The sequence below is a fragment of the Peromyscus californicus genome, unplaced genomic scaffold (genome assembly GCF_007827085.1).
Source record: "Peromyscus californicus insignis strain IS unplaced genomic scaffold, ASM782708v3 Scaffold_9__1_contigs__length_137607984, whole genome shotgun sequence".
NCBI classification, from domain to species: domain Eukaryota; kingdom Metazoa; phylum Chordata; class Mammalia; order Rodentia; family Cricetidae; genus Peromyscus; species Peromyscus californicus.
Window position 1 is genome coordinate 15,908,456 of NW_026294617.1, and position 23,075 is coordinate 15,931,530.

General features: G+C 38.6%; 1 protein-coding gene and 1 pseudogene across 2 annotated transcripts in view; both read right to left on the minus strand.

Moving 5' to 3' along the window:
* Positions 1–2,660: 2,660 nt before the first annotated feature.
* Positions 2,661–16,764, minus strand: LOC128106364 (T-complex protein 1 subunit theta-like; annotated as a pseudogene).
* Positions 16,765–16,889: 125 nt separating this feature from the next.
* Positions 16,890–23,075, minus strand: part of Dcun1d1 (defective in cullin neddylation 1 domain containing 1) — a 34,174-nt gene continuing 27,988 nt past the window's right edge. For both annotated transcript variants that reach the window (XM_052731834.1, XM_052731835.1), the window contains exons 5-7: positions 22,128–22,210; positions 21,794–21,890; positions 16,890–20,503 (exon numbers count right to left, since the gene is read on the minus strand). In XM_052731834.1, the coding sequence (XP_052587794.1) occupies positions 20,424–20,503; positions 21,794–21,890; positions 22,128–22,210 (260 nt within the window). In that variant the 3' untranslated portion in view covers positions 16,890–20,423. The remainder of the gene's footprint in view (positions 20,504–21,793; positions 21,891–22,127; positions 22,211–23,075) is intronic.

The following is a 23,075-nucleotide window of genomic DNA, read 5'->3' on the forward strand; positions in this document are numbered from 1 at the left end:
CTGTTAAGACAATAGTATGTGATCTCTGCAATTTCTTTGTGAAGGCACTTAGTACTACAAACATTCATCTTAGCACCACTTTCATTGTGTCCTATAAGTTTGGGTATGTTGTCCATTCATTTTCATTGAATTCTAGGAAGTCTTTAATTTATTTCTTCCTTGACCCAGTTGTAACTCAGTAGAGAATTGCTCAGTTTCCATGTTTGTAGGCTTTCTGTTTTTGTTGAAATTCAGCTTCAATCCATGGTGGTCTGATAAGATACAGGGGGTTATTTCATTTTTTTTGTATCTGTTTAGACTTGCTTTGTGTCTGTGTATATGGTCAATTTTGGAAAGGTTCCATGAGATGCTGAGAAGTAGATATATCCTTTTGTGTTTGGTTGAAATGTCCTGTAGATATGTTAGGTCTAATTGAGTCATAATATCTATTAGTTCCATTGTTTCTTTGTTTAGTTTCTGTCTGGATGAACTGCCCATTGGTGAGAGTGGGGTATTGAAGTCTCCCACTATTAATGTGTAGGGTTCCATGTGTGATTTAAGCTTTAGTAATGTTTCTTTTAGAAATGTGGGTGCCCTTACTTTTGGGATATAGATGTTCAGAATTGAGACATCATCCTGATAGATTTTTCCTTTGATGAGTATGAAATGTCCTTCTCTATCTCTTTTGATTAATTTTGGTTGGGATTCTATTTATTTAGATAAAGCTTAAACCAGCTTGCTTCTTAGTTCTGTTAGATTGGAAAATTTTTTCCAATCCTTTACTCTGAGGTAATGCCTATCTTTGATACTGAAGTGTGTTTCTTGTATGCAGGATCCTGTTTTTGTATCCATTCTGTTGGCCTGTGTGTTTTTATTGGTGAATTGTATCCATTGATATTGAGGGATATTAATGACCAATGAATTTTAATTCCTGTTATTTTGATGTTGGTGATGGTAGTGTGTGTGTGTCTGTGTGTGTGTGTCTGTGTGTATGTGTTTGTGTGTGTGTGTGTGTGTGTGTGTGTGTGTGTGTGTGTGTTTCCCTTCTTTGGGTTTTGCTGGTGTGAAATTATCCATTGCCTGTGTTTTTGTGGGTGTAGTTAAATTGCTGGGGTTGGAGTTTTCCTACTAGTACTTTCTGTAGGGCTGGATTTTTGGATAGATATTGTTTAAATTTGACTTTGTCATGAAATATCTTGTTTTCTACATCTACGGTGATTGACAGTTTTGCTGGGTAGAGTAGTCTGGGCTGGTGTCTGAGGTCTTTTGAATCTATAAGACATCAGCAGAGGCTCTTCCAGATTTTAGGGTCTCTATTGAGAAGTTGGATGTAGGTCTGTCTTTATATGTTACTTGGCCTTTTTCCCTTGCCACTTTTAATATTCTTCCTTTGTTCTGTATGTTTAGTGTTTTGATTATCATGTGGCATGGGGATTTCTCTCTTTTGATCCAATCTATTTGGTGTTCTGTAAGCTTCTTGTACCTTTATAGGCTGTCCTTCTTTAGGTTGGGAAAAAGTTCTTTTATGATTTCATTAAATATATTCTCTGGGTTTTTGAGCTGGGTTTCTTATCCTTCTTTTGCTATTATTCTTATGTTTGGTCTTTTCATAGTGCCCTAGATTTCCTGGGTGTTGTATGTTAGGAATTTTTTAGATTTAACATTTTCTTTGACTGATGAATCTATTTCTTCTATCGTGTCCTCAACACCTGAGATTCTCTCTTCCATCTCTTGTATTCTGTTGGTGATGCTTGCCTCTGTAGTTCCTGTTTACTTACCTAGATATTCCATTTCCAGGATTCCCTCAGTTTGTGTTTTCTTTATTGCTTCTATTTCCATTTTCAGGTCTTGAACAGTTTCCTTCACCTATTTTTTTTTCTTAGCATTCTTTTAGGGATTTATTTATTGCATCCATTGATGAATTAAATAAATTAATATAAATTAAATAAATCATCAATAAAAAAATTGAGGGATTTTTTTCATTTCCTCTTTAAGGACGTCTATCATCTTCATAAAGTAATTTGTAAGGTTGTTTTCTTGTGCTTCAGCTGCATTGGATTGTTCAGGTCTTGCTGTCATAGGATAGCTGGGTTCTGGTGGTGTCATATGGCCCTTTCTGTTATTGATTGTGTTCTTACACTGGCATTTAGGCATCTGGATTTGGGATGAGTATAGGTCCAGATGTTGATCCCTGCATTTGTCTTTCTTTGTTGGATGGGTGTTTTGTTCCTTAGTTTCTCTTTCCTCTCTGGTTTTTCTGGCCTAAATGGCCAAGGGTTGTGGTGACTAGTGAGTCTTCAGGTCCAGTAGGGTGTCCCCTCTGGGATTTGGGGAGCCTGGAGTCCCTAGATCCAGCCTGGCCTCTGATAAAACAGAAGTATTTTAAGTTGTAGACCAGGATATGGAGCCCAGGGGAGGGAGTATAGTCTGGGGTTGTTGGACAGGCTTAAGGGGTTTTAGTGGGCAGTGGTGGTATCTTACTTGGGGTTCCTAGGACCACTTTGACCTCCCTTAAGGCTGCCAGGGCTGTGGGACCTAGTGTGGAGCCCAAGGGAGGGGGGTTCCATACATAATTTTAAAAAATATCCTATAGTCACACAGACACATACACACCATTAGAACAATGACTTCTGGGGAAAAATACAACATAAGACCCGCAGGCAAAGGAGCATGCCAACAAGCCTGGCAAACTAGGTTTAATCCCAGGACTGACACAGTGGAAGAGAACTGAAGTTGTTCTCTGGCCTCTACAAATGCGCCATATAGCACACATGCATCCACATGCATGCACTATAAATAAATATTTTGAAAAGATACAAGATACAAACATTAAAAGTTAGTCCTATTTCTATACATTAACAACGAATAATCAGAAAGGAAAGGCTGAGCATGGTAGGACACACCTGTTAAACTCTGACAGAGCACTGCTTGATTGGGACAGGAGGATCTTGAGTTACAAGCCAGCATGAGTTATACAGCCAAAGCCCACCCCTCCCTCAAGAAGACCCATGAAAACAAATAAATTTGTGTTTACAAAACCAACACAAGAATAAAGTACCTTGGAATGAGCCTGAGCAAGAATTTTTTTTCCCTAAAGGCTTTAAAGACTAGGTGAATGTCACATATCCTGTGTGTATGAGTCGACTTAATGTGAGGATACTACGACTGCTGGAGCAATCCACAGAAGTGGTGCAATGACTATGAAAATCCCAGTGGTAATCATTACAGGAACAGAAAAACCAATCCAAAAATTGATGGGACTTAGGCATTCCACACAATCAAATAAAATTCTACTTTTGATGACAAAAGTTCGTTGTTTCAGTAATTAATATATGTAATCACCAAGACTACTATATGTGAAAAGGAAAAGAGAGCATTGGTTTTGGTCTTTTCTTTCTTGGACAGTCTTGATGAGCACTGCTTGTGTGGAGTATGTGCATACTTCCTTGATCTTAGGCCTTCAGGTTTCAGTAAGCTGGATGATTCTTCCTGGCATAGCCTGCTTTCAACTGGAAGATGTGTTCCATGAGATCCCTGCAGCATTTAAACACAGCACACTTCTAGAATGTAGGCTGTGATGCACAGAGACATCTTGGATTTGTGATACGTTCTCCACTGTCTGCACAGAATCCACTCCTTACACAGGTTCCCTTCCCAGACGTTGCACATTAATCCTTCCCTTGTGCTTACTAATGCCCAAGTGCTGTGCTTCTGTCTGGGCAAACCAGGAAATAGCCATAGGCTTGTGAATGATCAACTATCTCCAACCAGCTTCTGGACCTGCTGGTGGGAGTTTGCTCTAGCAAGCCCATTGGTCCTGGTGGGACCTCATCAAATCTTCTAGACACAGCACAGGATCAGCATTAGACACTGGACAAAGTCAGAAGCTACAACCACAGTGGAGAAAGGATTTAGAAAATGGACTTTCTAAAAAAGATGCCAAAACACTTTTTAGAAGGAAAAATAACTCGAAGGACTAAGCATTTCTGATTTCAAAGCATATTACAGAGTGAAAGCAATGGAAATGACCCTAGCATGAAGACAATCACAGCACAGGGCATCAGGAAGCCCATAATAAACCCTCCTGTGTATGGTCAGGGCCTCTAATAGGATCCACATACATTCAAAGGGAAATGGTAGCTTACTTAACCAGTGATGTTGGGAGAATTGAGACTCATATGCAAAACAATAAAGTTTCCCACCATATGCTGCTTTACATTATCTATAAAAATTAAATTGACTAAGGATGTAAACCGTAAATCTAAACTTGAAAAATTACAGAATAAAGATGAAAATATTCATGACCTTTGAGCCTAACAACACATACCTATAATCCCAGCATGGGAGAAACAGAGATGGGGGAATACTTGGAGCTTGATAACCAGCCAGCCTAGCCAATTACTGACATCCAGGTTCAGTAAGAGACCCTGTCTCAAAAAACAAAGTGAGAAAGTGGTTGGAGAGAACATCCAACATTGACCTCTGGCCTTCATATACATGTACATCATCATCATCATCATCATCATCATCATCATCATCATCAGAATGGAAAAAAGAATACCTGCAAATCATGCATCTGTTAAGGGGTTAATATCCAGAATATATAAAGAACTACAACTTTATAAGAACAAAATCAACCTAATTTAAAAAGGGCCAAGGACTTGGACATTGTCAAAGATGATGTGCAAATAGCTAGCAGATATGAAAACATGTTCAACATTTCTAAGAAACATAAATCAAAACCGCAATGTGGGACTGGAGAAATAGCTCAGTGGTTAACAGCACTTGCTGCTCTCTATAGGACCCAAGTTTGGTTCTCAATACCCGTGCCACATGGCTCAGAACTATGTGTAAATACAGTTCCAGGGAAACCAACTCCCTCTTGTGGCCTTGATAGATACCCACAATGTGTACATAACCCACTACACAGGTACACACACATACACAAAATTAAAAATAAAATTTTAAGTTATTATCCCACACTCTTTGGATATCTACTTTGAAAAAAGAGAAAGAAAAAAAAGTTTCCACAAGTGTTTGAGAGACTGGAAAAATGGATCCCCTTGTGTACTGTTGGTAAGACTGTAAAGTAGTAAAGCCACTATAAAAAACCGTATCAATTCCTCAAAAACTTTAAAAACAGAACTACCACATCATCTGCAATCTCACTTCTGGGTATATCTCAAAGTGGGGTCTCAAAGAGGTATATGCACACCTAGGTTCATAGAAGCACTGTTCAAACAGGTCAAGAGTTGATAATCATCTTTCATCTACAGATGCACAAATAAACAAAATGTAGTATGTGTATATACATACTGTGGAACATTATTCAGTCTTGAATAGGAAATAAATCCTGACACATGCTTCTACATGAAGGAGTCTTGTGATCATCATGATGTGAAATAAGCCAATCACACAAGGACAAATGCATTCATGATTTCATGTTTCTATCTAAAGTAGTAACTTCTTATAAAAAGAAAAATTAGTGTTGACCAGGCCTAGGGGAGGGTAGAAGAGGGAACCTTCTACATGAGGACAAAGGTTTTGTTGTTGTTTCAAGCAGTGTGTTTATCATTCCACAGAAAATCAAGACAGAAAACAGAGTTTAAGGAGAACAAGAGCATAGGCAATTGCTATCCTACAAACACAACCTCTGTTGATGGCAAAAAACCTTTCAAGTCTTTTTGGCCATCATTCCTGTCTTAATTCCTACATGGAGGCTTGGGCCCTCTGGCTCGTTTTGCATGATGGTCTGACTCATCAGTACAGTGACTGCAGTAATAGTGGCCAGTCTGGTAACCCTGTATTTTCCTAGGTGAAGATCTATAGCACCAGTTTCCAGTGTGTCTTTTACTGCAAGAACTTTGTCCTCAATAGCTAATCCAGTACTTTCTGTCTTCTTGGTGCACAAAGTTTAGACATTATTTCACTGTTCTTAACTCAAAAATTCTCTGTCAATGCCCATGGAATAGCTTCAAACATTCTTAATAGTATATTGTTGAAGTCCAGGACATATATTTCCATATGATGTGATCTGTTTGGCTAATTTTGTTTCTGTTACCCTCCACCAGGTATAAAACATGCCTTTGAAAACGTAAGTATCACTGTCTACTGCGCTTTCCATATCACCCATCAGATTCTCTCCAGAATCTCAAAGAACTATAGTAAAAAATGGCATCCTTTTTCATGCTTAAAAATCATCACCTCTGTGTCTCCAATTTCTGAGAGTTAAGCTTGTAACAATTCAAGGATAGGGGTCAGTCTAGGAAGAGCTGTAGTGCCAACTGTTTGAGTCTTTTGAGATCTTGTCTTGAATCCTGCTGGTGGCCATGTCAGAGGAACAGCAGATTGGTCCACCAGGAAGCAAAGTTCCAATGGGTGAATCTCTGTTAGAGCAGCAAAGACCAGCCTTTTCAACATATTTTGTTCACACAGTGAAGAGCCATGCCTGCCACTTTGCCGCCTGTCCCTCTGGTGCCTGCACCAGTTATGAACCCACATTTTCTTCTCCCTCACTAAAATCCATCAGCTCTCCAGTGGTCTTGGCAAGCACTGTCCCTTGGTCTCTGTTACGCCATCAGAAGTACAAGTGTAGACTGTTATTTCTGCATCATTGACAGATTACTTCCCCTTCAGTCTCCTTCTTAAAACACATGCCATGAAATACTCAAGAGGAATAGATGCCAGAGCCCAGAATTTCACAAACTGATTTTATAAACACTGAAATAGTCAGAATCAAGAAAATAAATATACATGCCTCTGCAATAAACTTGGCCAGAAAGCTTCATTACCATATTTTTCACTCATTATGGGAGTATGAAATAGAGATGGCATTCATCAACATCCTGAAGGATTGTTACAGAAAAACAATTCAGGGAAGACTTTCATGGGCTTGTACAAGATACTTCACAACCTATGACCTCTGAAACTGATAGGCCAATCCTAGGCCATTCTTCAGAAAGTTCAAAGAGAGCTCCAGCAAGTACTGGGACAAAGCGCATGCCATCTCAAGCCTGTGGCTGGCTCTTGCACATGAAAGGCTTTGTACAATCATTTCTGCAGCTCCCTTGAACTAGTTGCTTCATCATGTGTCACAAACAATTTGTCATTTATAAGTTGAACGTATAAATGGCTGGAGAGTTGACTCCATGTAAAAGAGCACTGGCTGCTCTACCAAAGGACCCGGGTTCAATCCCCAGCTCTCACATGGCAGCTCACAACTGTCTGTAACTCCACTTGTAGGGGATCTGACACCCTCACACAGATGTACATTCAGGCAAAACACCAATGCAACATGAAATATAAATAAATAAATTTAAAAATTTAAAAAGTTGAACATGGGTTTACTAGACTACAGAATTCTAAGTATATTTCTAAACATTTAAACAAACACTTGTATATAAATATAGATAACACTATTATTCATCCTAATATAAAAAATAAAACCCAGATTATCGATCAACTGTCAGATATATAAACAATGTAGATCTGTATAATGAAATATAATTTAGTCATAAAAAGGAATGAAGTGTTGATATTTGCCATAGTACATAATAAGCCTTGGCATCATTATACTAAGCAAAATAAACTAATCACAAAAGACCATGTATTTATGATTTCATTTCTGTGAAATGTTCATGAATGATGGATCTGCAGAGACAATGGATTAGTCATTGTTAGGTACTGATGGAAAGGCAACCCAGTAACAGCTAAGAGGTAACATCTCGGGTAGAAATGTTCAGAGATTTAACAGTGGTGATCACTGTGCGGCATCAGGAAAATATGAAAAGCTGTTGAAATTTCACATGTTAAGCAAGTGAATCTTATTAAATTATATCATAATAGAAATGTTTGCAAACTCATACAATATATAAAAAAGACACACCATAACCAAGTGTGTTTGATCCAGAAATGCAAGTGTTTTAATATCCAAAACAGTTAATCAGTGTGGTTCATATGAAAAAAGAACAGACAAAATAATAATCTGTTAGACATTAAAAACTCATTCAGGAAAAATAACTAGGAAAAATGGAGTACATAGCACTTATCATACTTAATAGTAAAAATAATGTCCATTCAACATTATACTAGACAGCAAAATAAGATAAAACATAAATCCATATGAATTAAAACCAATTAAGTGATCCTCATTCACAAATGGCATAATGATATATGTAGTATATTGTAAAGTATTTATTAAAGATTAGAAGTTATAAAGGTATTTAGCAACATCACAGGATTCAAGATAAATGGACAAAATCTGTTTTATTTTTACATACTCGTCACAAAATACCATACATGAAATTAAAACAAATTCATAATGATATCAAAAATAATTTTTAAAATAGTGAAATACTGATAAGTCATAAAATCTGCTGCTAGGGAAATTTAAATATCTAAGCAAGCAATCTATGTTATGCTTCTGAGATAAAATTTTCCTTATTCCTAAAATGACAATTGTCTTTCATATTAATGTCTACGTTTACAGCAAGGCTTCAGAATAGTATTACTGATATGCCATCAGATCAGTCCTTGTAAGAGACGGTGCTGTGCAACTGCCCTTGCCCCACTGGGTTCGAGGCATCCTGCTGCACTCCAGTTGTAGTAAAAAGTGTATGAAAACACTGATGTGCTTATTTTATGACTTATTTATTTTTATTTTATGTGCATTGGTATTTTGCCTGCATGTATGTTTGTGTGAGGGTGTCAATCTTGGAGTTAGAGACAGTTGTGAGCTGCCATATAGGTGCCGGGCATTGAACCCAGGTCCTCTGGAAGAGCAGCCAGTGCTCTTAACCACTGAGCCATCTCTCCATTCCCCACTTCTGTTCTTATTTAACTTGACAAAATCATAAATATAACAGAGTTGGGAAATAAACCCCACACAGTGGGCTACTGGTCCATCGACAGAGGTTTCAATATAATCAGATTGGGCAGGGGAGCCTGACCAACTGGAACGGGAATCTAGACTCTTGCACCACATTCAAATTTCAATTGAACCATAAAACTCAAATGGTCTAAACTACAAAATACATAGAAAAGTAGGAGGGAGTCCTAGTGACCTTCAGTTAGGCCAAAATTTCTTAAGATACATCGCAAAACTTATCAATTGAACTATATCAGTTTTTGGTCAGGGAAAGAGAGGGAAGAGGAGGGGAACAGAAAGGGAGGGAAGGAATGAAGGAGTATTGGGGAGAGATTAAGAAAATGTAGACATTCCAACACACACACACACACACACACACACACACACACACACACACACACACACAAGACAGCAGATGCAAAATTATGAACAAAATATATCTGGAATAAAGGACTTCATCCAGAACCTATTTTAAAAGTCTTATAACTTAATAATAAGAAACAAAGCAAAAAGATGGAAAATTCACTGTCAGCTTGGTCTACAAAGCAAGAGCCTTCTCAAAAAAGTTTGAAGTTGTCTACACAGCCCTGTGACATGCTGTGTCCTTTAGAAGTCACAAGGAAGGATGCAGTTGTGGAGATCTGTCTGGGTGAAATGCAGAGCCAGCCAGTTTCAGTGGCAGAAATAGTCTCGAAAGGACCCAGTTTTGGATGGATTGTTATTTTATAAAAATGGTCACCAAAATGGAGATCTCTTTCAGAACTAAACGATTCTTAAATGTGCCGTGACAATGGAGAAACTGAAGTGAGAAGAAGGCTCCAGAAGTCATCAGAGACTGAGAAATTGGTGGTGTCTGTGTGTGCAAGGAAAACAGGCTTTCTGAATGGATCTGGTGAAGCATATAAACCAACCTTAGTACTGACTTTACACTGACTCCCTCATTCCTCTGTAGGGATACAAAATCTTGTGATGTGACTGTAAAACAGTTTTCCTGTAGAACATAAGGCACTTGAAGTTCTTGCTCTGAACATCTGCACTCAGACTCCACAGACCAACCCACAAAGCAAACCCAAACTGCACTGTTCCTGTAAGTTTCCGAGTCATCAGGACAGACAGACTGACCGGCTTCAGCCTGCCTTCAAGTAAGTCTCTGAGCGGAAATAACTCACTACTGAGCTGCCTGCTCCTGCTACGCTTCCTTCCTTGCTCATCTCCTTACAAAAACCAGCTGTTCTGTCAGGCCCAATGCTGCTCCTTATTACATGAGATGTACCCATTCACAAATTTCAGACAAAAACCTATTCGACTATGTAACTAGTTTGTTGGAATTCTGTCATTCCGCAGTTAGAGCTCAAGGAATACTTGACTCCTACAAGATACTCAGCTTTCCAGTACAGGTGTTTGCTGGCATGGAGTCAGCCAGACTGGATTGCCTAAAGCAGACACCTATACTCTGAGAAAAAGGGACTCACTCAAATTTACTATGCTGTGCTCAGGAAGCATGCAGAATCTACCCTCCCATGTTATACATCACAATGCAATGAAAAGTTAAGGATAAAGGAGGAAGGTTCAGAGAAATTCAAAGACTTCTCTTAATGTAGACTTCCCGGCTTCTTTTGGAAACCCTGGAGGGTATCAATACAGTTTGTCACTCATCCCAGGTAATAGTAGGACACAGGAATGAACACTTCTCTCCTGCTGCTCAATGGTGATACAGCCAGGAGATCCCCAAACCGAATGCAGCTCAACATCTGGACAACAGCTCTCATCTGCAGCCTCACTGCTCCACTGAGGGCAGCAAGGCGGAGCCTGTCCCAGGCCAGCCTCTTTCAGAAACCCAAGAACAGCACAAGTTCAGCATTCAACTGGAGCTTTATCAGCTGGTTCCCGCGGCAGGTCTTTACCAAGTTGCTTTCATCAAAGATTACAAAGGCACGGGTCTTTTTTAAAGGGAACATTCTGGAGGGGGAAATTGAGGGCCCCTGTGCACCAATCCTGCATATTGTCAGAAGAAAGCTAATGATAAACAATTTAAATGCCATTCTAAGGCATAAGATTCAGTGTATACAATTATCTAATTTCAGAATATCCTCATCATCCTGCAAAAAAGCCTGCGTCCATTAGCAGACGTCCCTCGCTCCCCACCATGCACTCCAGTCAGACTCTTTGCCATGGCGTTGTCCACTCTAGACATTTCTTACATATGTAATCATACTGTTAAGACTAGTTCTTCTCATCTACCATGTTTTCAAGATCGTTCATGTTGTAGCATCTTATTTCATTAATTAGCACACAAACGAGTATGTGTAATTACAGCATCCTCCTTCCTACCACCCTCTGTAGCTCCCTTTCTATTTTACATCACATGGTCTGTTACTTCCCCTTTCTCCCTCTCATGGTCCTCTTTCCAGTTTTAGAGCTAGTAGCTATACTCACACTCACATATATACATGTGTATGAAAATCAATAGCTAAGGCCTGCATATGAGAACAGTTCCTGAGCCTGGATTACAATATTTTCTAGATCCATCCTTTTCCCTACAAATTCCTTTTATTTACACCTGAATAAAATTCAATTGTGCATATTTACCATATTTTCACTATTCATTTATCTGTGGCTGTGTCCAGTGTGTCTAGGCTGATTCTATTTCCTTGTTCTTGTAAATAGAGCAGAATAGACACTGTGGTGATTTCTGTGGTAGGGCATAGAGTCCTTTGTGTATATGTCCAGGGTGTATACACAGCTCACATGGTAGTTCTATTTTTACTTCTTAAAGAACCCTCTGTACAGATTCCCATAATGGCTGCACTAGTTTACATTCCCACCACTAGTGAATAGGGTTATTTCCCCACAACCTCACCAACATTTGTTGCAGTTTCTTTATGACAGATGTTTGAACTGGAATGAAAATCTCAAACTAGTTTTATTTTGCATCTCTCTGATGGCTAAGGATGTTTTATAAATAACACTTTGAAATTTTTTATTAGCGTTTTATATATTTCATTCCTTTTTGCTGACAAATACCATTGAACTGTGTAGGTACATATCAGCCAGCCAGTTGGTACTTGCATTGCTTCTCCATTTTTAGCTACTATGCTATTAATATTTTTGTATGTTTTTAAAGAAACAGGTGTTTTCCATTCTCTTGAGTATACCTAGAATTCTTAGATCCCATGCTAACTCCGTGTTTAAAGTATTGGGGAAAGGCTCATCATTTTCCTAAAGCCAGTGCAAGAGTTTACAATCCTTCCCACAATGTACAACAGTTCACTTCTCCATAGCCTCAGCAACAATGGTCCTTCCTCCTCCTCCTCCTCCTCCTCCTCCTCCTCCTCCTCCCCCCTTTTTGGTGCAGAATCAAACACAGAGTGTCACATGCATGAAGCAAGTACTGTCACTGAGCTACAAACTCAGCTCCTGTCCCGCTCTGATTAGAGCAGTGCAGCTAAGGAGGTTAAGGAAGTCGGTTCTCTCAGGCTTATTTACATTATCCTATTAGTGGTGTTGAAGGTCTTTCCTTATGCTAATTGGGCCACTTAGAGACTAAGAAACGTTAGAGAAATGTCTACTTCATTTATTTAGAAACTGGGTTATTAAGATCTAAGAGTCCCTAGGCCAGTGAGAGGGCTCAGTGAGTAAAGACACTTGCTGAGGAAGCCTGATAACCTGAGTTCAATCTCTGGGACCCACATAAACGTGAAAGGAGAAAATTAAAGTTGTCCTCTAACCTCCAAGTATATGCCACGGCATGCACACACACACATATATACATCGTGCACACATACAATAATAATACATTTTTTAAAGATCTAAGAGTCTATTATATTCTCTGGATCTATTACATTGTATGTTCAAAGTCTGCTGACCTATTACACTAGCTTATGTCAAAATTCCATTAATTTTCAAAGTATGTTCAAGTTCAGATACATAATTCAGATACATATTTTTACTAATTACATCAAAACTTCACCATAAATTTGAAATTGCACAAAAAAATTAAAGCCATGGTAGCTTTCTCAAATAACTCTGTAAGGTATAGGCGAAGAGACTTGCAAAGACATATGTAATGTATGGATCCTATCTAAATACTGACCTGAAATGTTGTGTAAGGGAGTGCAGCTTACATCCTAGTTACTAACACTAAGAAACTACTGGTAATTAAATGGAAAAATAAAAGATGGTGATGTTTAAAAATCCTTAGACTGAAATAATTCCTAGCTAAATAATTTGCTTTCTAGGAATTGCTTCAAAATGAATCAAGGTTCCAAACACAGGTAGCATGCATATGTTAAGATTTCCATGAACCAAACAAGTTGAAATGGACTCATTACACTATTTTTCTTTTGAAATTTTTCATTAAAAATTTAAAAGACACAACTGCATAGAAAAGCACAAGCAGGTTGTCATGTTTTATTTATTCATTTGTAGTAGTGGACTGAACTCAGGGCCGGCCTCACATGCTAGCCAGGGACTGTCTGCAAGCTAAGCTTCATCCCAGTGCCCTTTAACCTGTGACCAGGGACCACTGTAGGCTGAAGCAACCTTATACAGCTGCACAGGCAGCTGAAACAGAACGGTAACTAAATCTTTAAGAATTTAACTAAAATCTCAAAGATACCTCAAAAGTAAAAGATCTGAAAACTTAATGAAGTGATAACTGCAGGTACTTCGTGTCATTTTAATGACCCTCACCAGTGATTGTCTAACATCACTTACACTTTGTCAGCCAGAGCATCAGCCACCAGCACCAACCCTCAAACTCATCTCTCAAACACTCACTTGCACTTGCTTCAGAAAACACTGGCTTCGTGGAGGAGTGTAGCCTAATTTCACTTCTTTTTACCAATTCTACAGCAATTTCTCAGACCTTCTGAAAGTCACCCAGATTGTATATCTTGTAGATAAGAATGCTAATTTGAAAAATATATCCCCCAGTATGGGCATGTGTATGAAGGACCGACAAGGATGTGGAGAAACAGCAATACTTGTGTGGTGTAGAACATTTCTAAATGGTACAGCCACAATTCCAATGCTAAATATGTGAGAGAAATTAAAATGGATCCACACAAAGACAAATAGAGGAACATCCATAGCATCATCACTTTTTTAAAAAGTAAGACACTTTAAATGTCTACCACAAATGAGTACAGAGATGGGATCTGGTTCACTCCACAGTGGAAGCATGCAGCAGTCTGAGGAGCTAACCACATACAAGGTACAGAAACAGCACACCACAAGGTGATGCAAAAGTCTAGGAACTGCATGACTCACCCTAAAAGGGAAAATGTATTCAGACAGCAGATCAGCCGGGTTGCCTAGGAAGGGACAGGAGCGGCTCAGGGGACATTTCCAGTCAGGTGACAATGTTCTAAAACTTGATTGTGATGATACAATGCTCGAATCTGCTGAGCCACTGAACTGTGTCCTGCTAACGACTGAGTTTTACAGCACACGGATAATCCTTTAATGGAGCCATTTCTGGTGTTGGCACCAATGAACTGTACCCTCGGCTTCCTGTGAGCCTATGAAGAGCTATGAAAACAAACACCAAGGAAGACTGCTAAAGCTCTGGCTGGCAGTCCAGAGACTCAATAAGAACGCTAATGACGGGAGGACAGTCCACATTTGCTTGAAAGTGTGTTGCCTGCAAAGGATCCTGTCTCTACATCCTGTTCACAGTGATGGTGACTGTCTGCCGAGTACACCACGCAGCCTATAGAAACGTCCTCCACTGTTCACGGCAGCACAGCATTTTGGCCGTTTTATACAACTGTTTCACTCTAAACTTACCCCGTCACTATTGCTATTTTCTTTTGGAAAATTTCTTGCTTGATATCACCCAATTTTTTCATTAGACAAAATTTTCTTAGTAACCCAAAATAAAATTTTAATATTTGCATTGAAGATGCCTTTAAATACACACTTTATAGATGTAAAACGGCTGTTCTTTCTCTTCTTCCATATCTGCTAATTAAGCTGTTCCTTGTATGCTTCAAACACTTGCTTCAAATTAAACTTAGTTTTCACTATTTGGGTTCAAAACTCTTCTGTTTCCTTGAATTTGCTGGATTCTTTCTTCCAGGAAGGGCCAGCTTTCCTCTTAGTCTCCATGTCTTTCCCTTGGCTGGCAGCTGTGTCAAAGAGGTAACGCTACTTTACCCTCTCAGTCAACTGCTAACATATCTTAGTGGCAGGTGTGCAGCTCAGGAGGCCCTGGGTTCCCTCTCCAGCACTGCATACCAGACATAGGGGTTCATGCCTGTGATCCCAGCATTCAGGAGGTAGAAGAGGAGGGTCAGGAGTTCAAGATCATCCTCAGTTACACAGTGAGTTTAAGGCCAGTCTGGCTATGTGAGACCACTTCAAGAGCAAAACCAAAACATTTTAAGACACAAATATTAAAAAACAACCAAAGGAACTGGAGGGATGTCTGGGCAGTTAAGAGCATTGGCTGTTCCTCCCTAGGATGAGTTCCATTCTCAGAAGCTACATGGTGGTTCACAAACATCTGACTGCAATCTCATGGGATTTAACGCCCTCTTCAGGCCTCCTTGCACAGGATGCACAGACATACATAACGGCAAATCACCCACACATGTAAAATAAAAGGGGGGAAGAAAAACAGCCCAAACTGGACATGGTACCACCTGCCTTTAATCCCAACATTTGGGAAGTTGAGAGACAGAATTAAACATTTGAGGCAACACTGGGCTATAGCAGTGATCCATTTCCAAAAACACAAAACCAAAACAAAGTTTAAAAAATCTAATCCTAACAAATCTCATACAAAACACTTATAAAAGAGAAAAGCAGTAGGATGTGGTGGAACACTCCTTTAATCCCAGCAGTCAGGAGGCTGAGGCAGGTGGATCATTCTGAGTTCACGGCCAGGCTGGTCTACACAGGAAAATCCCGTCTCAAAACAAAACCCACACTACCAAAACAAGCAAACAACAACAACCACAACAGAACAACCCATCCACAGAAGATGAAGCGCAAACGCAAAGCTCTGCAGTAGGGACATCTGTATCTGATGGCTCAAATGCTTTACATTATAGCAGACAAAGAAGTATGAACTACTTGATGATCTTGGAACAGCATCACTGCAAAAAAAAATCAAACAGTTACTGATACAAGTTGCTTGTGAATGAAGAGAAACTTTGTATACACTTAAACATATTTTTAGTCTCAGTATAAGAGTAGGGGATATAGCTGAGTAGTTGGTACAGGACTTGCCTAACACACACAATGCAGGCTTTGATCCCCAGCCCCAAATAAACCAGGTGTGGTAGTACACACCTGTAATCCCAGCACTCAAAAGATGGGGGCTGGATGATCAGAAGTTCAAGGATATCCTTGGCTACACAGTGATTTTGAGAACAGCCTGGAATACATGAGACTCCATCTCAAAACAGTAACAACAAAAGCAAAAGTGAATAACTACAAAGTAATTCTCTTTCAATCATCCTACATAAAACCATTACTTTTTAGGCAGCTATAAAAGCTGTCTTCTTTTCACCATAATTGACTTATGAGATTTTTTTTTTTTTAACTAACCTGGGGCTGGAGAGATTAAAGTCTGCTTGTTGGTCCTGTCAGATCTCAACAGCCACATTAGGTGGCTCCCCACTGCCTGTAACTCCAGCTCCTGAGGATTCTATGCCTTCTTTCAGCCTCAACCTGTACCTGCACCCATGTGTACATTCCCCCAACAGAGGCATATAATTAAAAGTGAAAAAGTCAACCAAAGAGAAGTAAAAAACTGCATTAACACCAATACTGAGCCCAGGGCAAAGTTGTCAAAGAGCTGATCTGCAGGAAATGGTACTTTCCAAACAGGTAATGTAGAAACTATGCCAAGAGTGCTCTGAGAAAACCATCTGTGACAGTTCTGAGCTTGTCTGTACCTGCCTCCAGAGTGTGGTACAAATAACATGAATTCAGTTAGCCAAATGGAACAAATGGAAACCAGAAATTAACTTCACTAAATTCCTAAGAAATAAAAATTACTGCCATGATTATAAAAATAGAAGCAATGAAAGGGTTGAGAAATACACTCAAGTTTATAATCAATTCAATGGTGAGCCATAATTGGACCCTGTTCATCATCTGTTATATAAAAACCACAATTCAGTTATTAAGATATATGATAAATAGTTCACATTTAAAAACATTTATCATTACATTATCAAATTTGATAAACTCTTATCAAAACATCTCAGCATTCAATATAAACCATATTATTAAAGTTTAAGGTAACAACAACAACAACAAAAAATCTGGAGGTGTCAGGTAAATATTTCCTAATAAATACACAATTGAACATTCAGAGCCACATAAATTCTCTACTAAATGTTGAATCAGTTTTACAAAGGCATACTTTGTAAACAATTATAAATTTTCCCAACACCATTTTCCTTTCTTAATTCCAAAATTGTTCTACCAGGTCAACTTGCTCCTATTTGTATGTCAAAATTACAGGCTTCCAACCAATCATCCTAACAGCAACATACCTAAACACCTAAGCAGGGTGAGCAAAAATGACTCAAAACTTCTCATGATCAAAGAAAAAAATAAGTAACTCTTCACGTAGATCTTTGAGAAAAAAAATAGTATACCTTGTTTAAGAATTGTTCAGGAGAGATATTACATGAAAGGTTTCCGATGTTTTCATTGAGTGAATTTACTTTCACTCACTAAAACTTTTGAAGTGTATGATGAAGGATGCACACTCACAATGCCACAGTATACAACTAGCACAGTTCATAAATAAGCAGCCGAGTACAGTTGTAAACATTGATAGTAAACACTGTCTTCTCTTCCCCCCGAACGTGCCATTTCAATGCTCTTCCATGAATAATTACTCTTCCTGGAAGTCCTCAAGTATATTTTAGTTTTGTGAAAAAACTAAAACACTGAAATAATATGTGAAAAGATTTAGTCACGGCAATTTCACTGAAGCTTTTATTGCCTCTGTTGGTGATATGACAGGGGTTGTAAAAGACACACTTGAGCTTACAGAGATATGCAGATGATAGTCACTGAAGATAACCTTCATCTCAAGTATTTTTATATGTGGGTACTTCTCATTTTACACATTTTACTATTTAAAAAGCATTACATTTAGAAATGTGTACCTGTTCTGACATTTGGCAAAAAGTAAACTCTCCCTATGGTTCTGTCTGGGGAAAAAAAAAAAAAAAAAGATTCAGCATGGAGACCTGACTCAAACAAAGACCAAAACCTGTGAACTGAAGCAGTTAGGCTGGCTGGGTGTGTGTGTCGTTTCTCTCCAGACTCACTGATGCCTCTCCCCCAACAGTGTAAGCATTTCAGTACAAAACATTCCCTATAATCAGACATTTGTCCTCAGAACAAACACATTCAATCAGTCTTCTTTTCTGAGCCCTAGTAATAGTTTTGTTTAATTCTAAGATGCCATCATGGTGAACAACCTTAACTTTTTTTGCTACATAATTATATTAAAGCTTTATATATTTTTGTTTATAATTACACAGTAATTGTAGATGTTTAGTACCAAACTGATGACAAAGTGGAAAAGTCTTGCATTTAAAAATAAAATCTGTAAAACTCAAAGCATTAGGCCACAAACGAACATTAAGATTTTTTATGAAGAAAAATTTATGAGGTGGGGAGAGAAGCTAATGGGCTTTCATTTGAAAATTAATCATACTTGAATCAATCAATCTGAAAACAATACCAGAACTCAAAATATTCCACGTAGGAAATAAACAATATGTCTGTAAAACTTTTAAAGATATTCATATGTATGTATATCTTTAATTTTTTTCATAATTGAAGTTCTTCATATTTACAAAATAAAATCAAGAAATACTGAAAAAAGCAAATTCTTTTCTCTTTTTAATAGCCAATTCCTGTAAGGTGAATAGAAATGTACTCCAAGCTTTCTTTTGGTATTTGAAATGTTTTCTAAATTAAAGTTATGATTGGAAAAATAATACATCTAAAGGTAAGCATTCTATGCAATTTCCAAATCATGTGACTAAAAAGCAGTTTTAATCATTTCCATATCCGCATAAAATGCCCTGCTCTCCCAAAGTACATTCCTTTGTGCCCTGAAGAGGACCTGGATACATGAAGCAAACTCTGTCCCTATCGAAGGCCAGTCATCCAACATCTAAGTTCACCATTTTCAACATCCTCCTGGAAATAATTATGAAGACCCCTTTGCACATGTCAGTGTGTTAACAGAAAAACAAGCATTTTCAGCAGGAGAGCGAATCATGGGTCCTGTCATGAAAAAAATAAAATACAATCAAGACAGCGTTCTGCTTTGATGTGGAAATAGCAAATGCAAGTGAGACAAAAACAGTCAAAAGTCCAAATAATTTATAGAACAGAGCCATTGGTATTCCGCACCAGCACTCGCTTGTTTGAAAATCTCTGCTCTTGGAGGAAGGATTTGGCAACCACAGTGATTTAGCGGTAAAGCCATTTCAACACAGTAAGAAGTCGTACAGGCTGGAGTATTGCCTGAAAGAGCAGTGCCTATATGATAAGTATTGAACTTCATGGCTCATCACAACCACTTCTAAAATGTCAATCCTACTATCTTCTTATAAATTAAGTGAACTGCATTGTGTTCCATAGTGCGATGACAAAAATTTAAAAAACAAAAACTAAACCCTCATGCCTAAATTTAGAATATTGTATTGTATAGCAATGCAAAACATTCAAAACAAATGAAATAGTTTAACTTATTCAAAAGGCGTAGAAGCATTTCAGAAGCATAGTGAAATCCAGTTCTGTGGTGTGTGATGCATTGAGAGTGGACTCTAACACTATGTCCTGTTACAGCATCTGTAAATAAAAGCTCCCCGCAGGACCACTGTGTCTAAACACGGGCGGACAACCACAGACTGTGTTGGAGAACCTTTGTGAGAGTCTGAAACACAAGACATATTTCAGGTAGTCACCAAGTCATCCTAAATTTTCTCATGTGTTGGTTATTTTGACATTTCTTTCATCAGCTATTTCACTCACATCAACAGTACATGTGGTTTACCAGGAAAATTACATTCCCTCAACCAAACACCATTCCAGATCCGGTACACTCAGATAAATCACTCTCATTTGAAGTGCTACCAGCAGAGTCTTTGCAACTAGCCCAAAGCATATACTTAAGAAGTTTTTATAAATTGTTTGTGGTGTTCATTATTATGTTTAATTCTTATGCCAAACTGTTTTCTGATGAAGACAGCATTGTGCTTTATGCAGGAATGGAACCCTCAAATCATCACCATCGAGCTTCTATGACTTATGGGAAGACAAACTAAGATGGTCCACAGGTAAGATGAAATCCACAATGTTGGAATTATAAATGTTTAGAGTGGCCCAGACTAGAAGACAAGCCCAAACCACCAGTAGAAGATGGAGTACTATATGGTCCAAGATGTATCCTTAGAGTTTGTCTCAACCCTCAGTTTGAACCATGAGGATTGATCTTCAGTTCGGTCCAGCCAGCAGAAATTGACTGTGCATTTTTCCGTTGTATTTATTGTACAGACTATGTACATTCTAGGAGGTTCCTTTAGTGCTACACTGTTGTACTTTTTGTCCCAGCAATTTGAGGGCGTGCAAATTCCACAAAGTCATCAATAAGAACAGGCCATGCTCCTGAAGAAAAAGAAAAGAAAAATATGAGAGGAAAGGAACCAGAGAAAAGCAGGATAAAAGCTAATATTTCAACAGAATCCTGGTGTTTTTATAGCGTCCTCATAAGAATTAAAATGTTACTCTTCTTTACTCCCACTGATCCATCTTTAAAAGACTCCATCTTTATGTCTTCTATTAATATATTCCTGTCTTCTCTCTAATCTATTACTCTAAAATGGGGTTATTGCTTGATCAATGAAAACACCTCTTTGGAGCAATACATCAGTTACACGGAGTGTGGTTTTCTGAAGGCTTTACTAAAGTCAGGCAGCCTATCTCATGATGCAGCACCAAGTCCTCCAGCCCCCTCAGGAGCACTTGTCACTCTTAGTGAGGTGACCACAATGAGAATGGGGAGAAGAGAGGCTATGGCTGGCTAAGCCAAGTGGTCCCAGGGGACTTATACGGAGATAAAAGACACGAGGGATTTTCCAAAGAATATCCTACATTTAACAATCTCAAAAAAATCAACAGTTGGTTCTCATGAGGACTAGATAACTGCGAAGAATTAACTGGGAAGGCTGCTGGGGAGGGCACGCTATCCACACAGATGGAGAAATGGCGAGAAGGATTTAATAGATAATGGTTGAATGCAACTAAGACACCAGGCAGTTGAGGTCATTTCAAATTCTACAAATCCAGCACCCTTGATGAGTTTACAGACGAGACTAACAAACAAAAACAAAAATGAAAAAATCCTCACTGGATTCAAATGAGTATAAAATACATTAAGAGACTATAACTCTTACAGTAAATTGACCATGCAAGATATGGGTGAATATTTCTTATGCCCTTCTGGAGGAGAAATACTGGTAAGATTTTTTTCCCCCTGTAACTGTTCAGTGCAATGGAGAGGGCCCAAGCTCCACAAATGCTCTGCAACTGAGCTATGACTTCACCCACCCTCCTTCATGGCAGTTGAAAAAGAGGAGAAACCAAGACTAGGAACTTGGTTCTACTTCTATGTTACAGCAGGTGTTCAGCAATTATGCCTTTGTTTGGTCTCCAGCGTGCGCTCGCGCTCTCTCTCTCTCTCTCTCTCTCTCTCTCTCTCTCTCTCTCTCTCTCTCTCTCTCTCACACACACACACACACACACACACACACACACACACACACACACAGAGGAGGGAGAGGAAGATGGAGAGGGAGAGGGAGGGAGAGAAAGAGAATGAACAAAAGCTCAGAACAGGACTCTCACTTCCATGGATACAGTGGACAGAAGTTCAGGTAAGGCAAATATTTTTGCTACCTTCTTCATCATAGTTGGACATGTCATCTGCAATCATCGAGCTGAAGTCTAACAGAAGATTCCACGTATCTTTTGGTATTGATCGTTTATGATGCTCCTATTAAAACATCAAAAAACAAAAAGCCTTTAAACCTTGGAAACAGTTGGGAAAAGTTAGTCCAGCTGTTGCTAAACATGGGAAAATGTAACAGCTGCATAATGAAATTCTGGTAATCAAATTTCTCACTCTACATCCATGACATGTTCTGAAATTAATGATGCCTTGAAATAAATTAATATTTAACTACAGTATAATCTTAAGATAAAACAGAAACTGTAGAAAACGTTAACTTACCAACAAAAATTTATTCCATAAGTCTAAGAATTTAAATCTTCCATTAAGCACTAAGTTCCAGTAAGCAATGGCCATTTCTAGATCTGTAATATTAAAAATAAATTATGAACTTTAATGCTTTGAATATATGTCCCTGCAAAAGAACAGTGAGTGAAACAAAGAAAGCCATTTGCATTCTGAGTATCATAGATTAAACTTTTCTTAAAGACCCAAGTCCATGCTTGACACCTACTTTCTTCCAATGAGCTGCCAGGGCCTCTGGGGTTAAGAATAACATGACTTACCTTCACAAGGTGTCGATGTTGAAAGCAGATGTCACTGTGCACGTTTCCACTGTTAAATACTAATGTGTGGAGGTCCCCAGCTCAGTACAGACCCTTCCAACATTCCGGCTGTAGGGGCTATGTATGCAACATGGACCCCTTAGCTGTACCCAGGCCTTTTTCATCAGATACCAATATGTCCCCTATATAGCGGAAGACATTCTTGAGGGCAAACTTGCCCCAATTAAGAATCCTAGATGCACATCAGTTGGTTGAAATGCAAAGGATTGCTCAATTCCCAATCTTAGAAATCTTACACCCTAACAGTTGATGTCTCACTTGTCCTAACTATAAGAGATCAGAAAACTATTGTGGGCTTTTTGTGTTTGTGTTGCTCTTTTGGCTCAGTGCATCAATCTTATAAAATGCATGTGCACCACAGGGTTCATTCCCCAGCACCATGGAAAAATAAAATAATTTAAAAATTAAATAACAATAATAGTAATAATCTAAGATTTTTTTTTTTAAATTTGCCAAAGACATTAAAAAGTTCTTTATTTAGACATGGGACAGAGAAGGCTAAAGAAGTGATCCTGTCAACATCCACCGTTACAAATTCTAAACCTGCCCTGCGACAGAAGAGACAAGCTGGATCTCTTCAAGGAACTCAAGGAGTTGAAGCTGC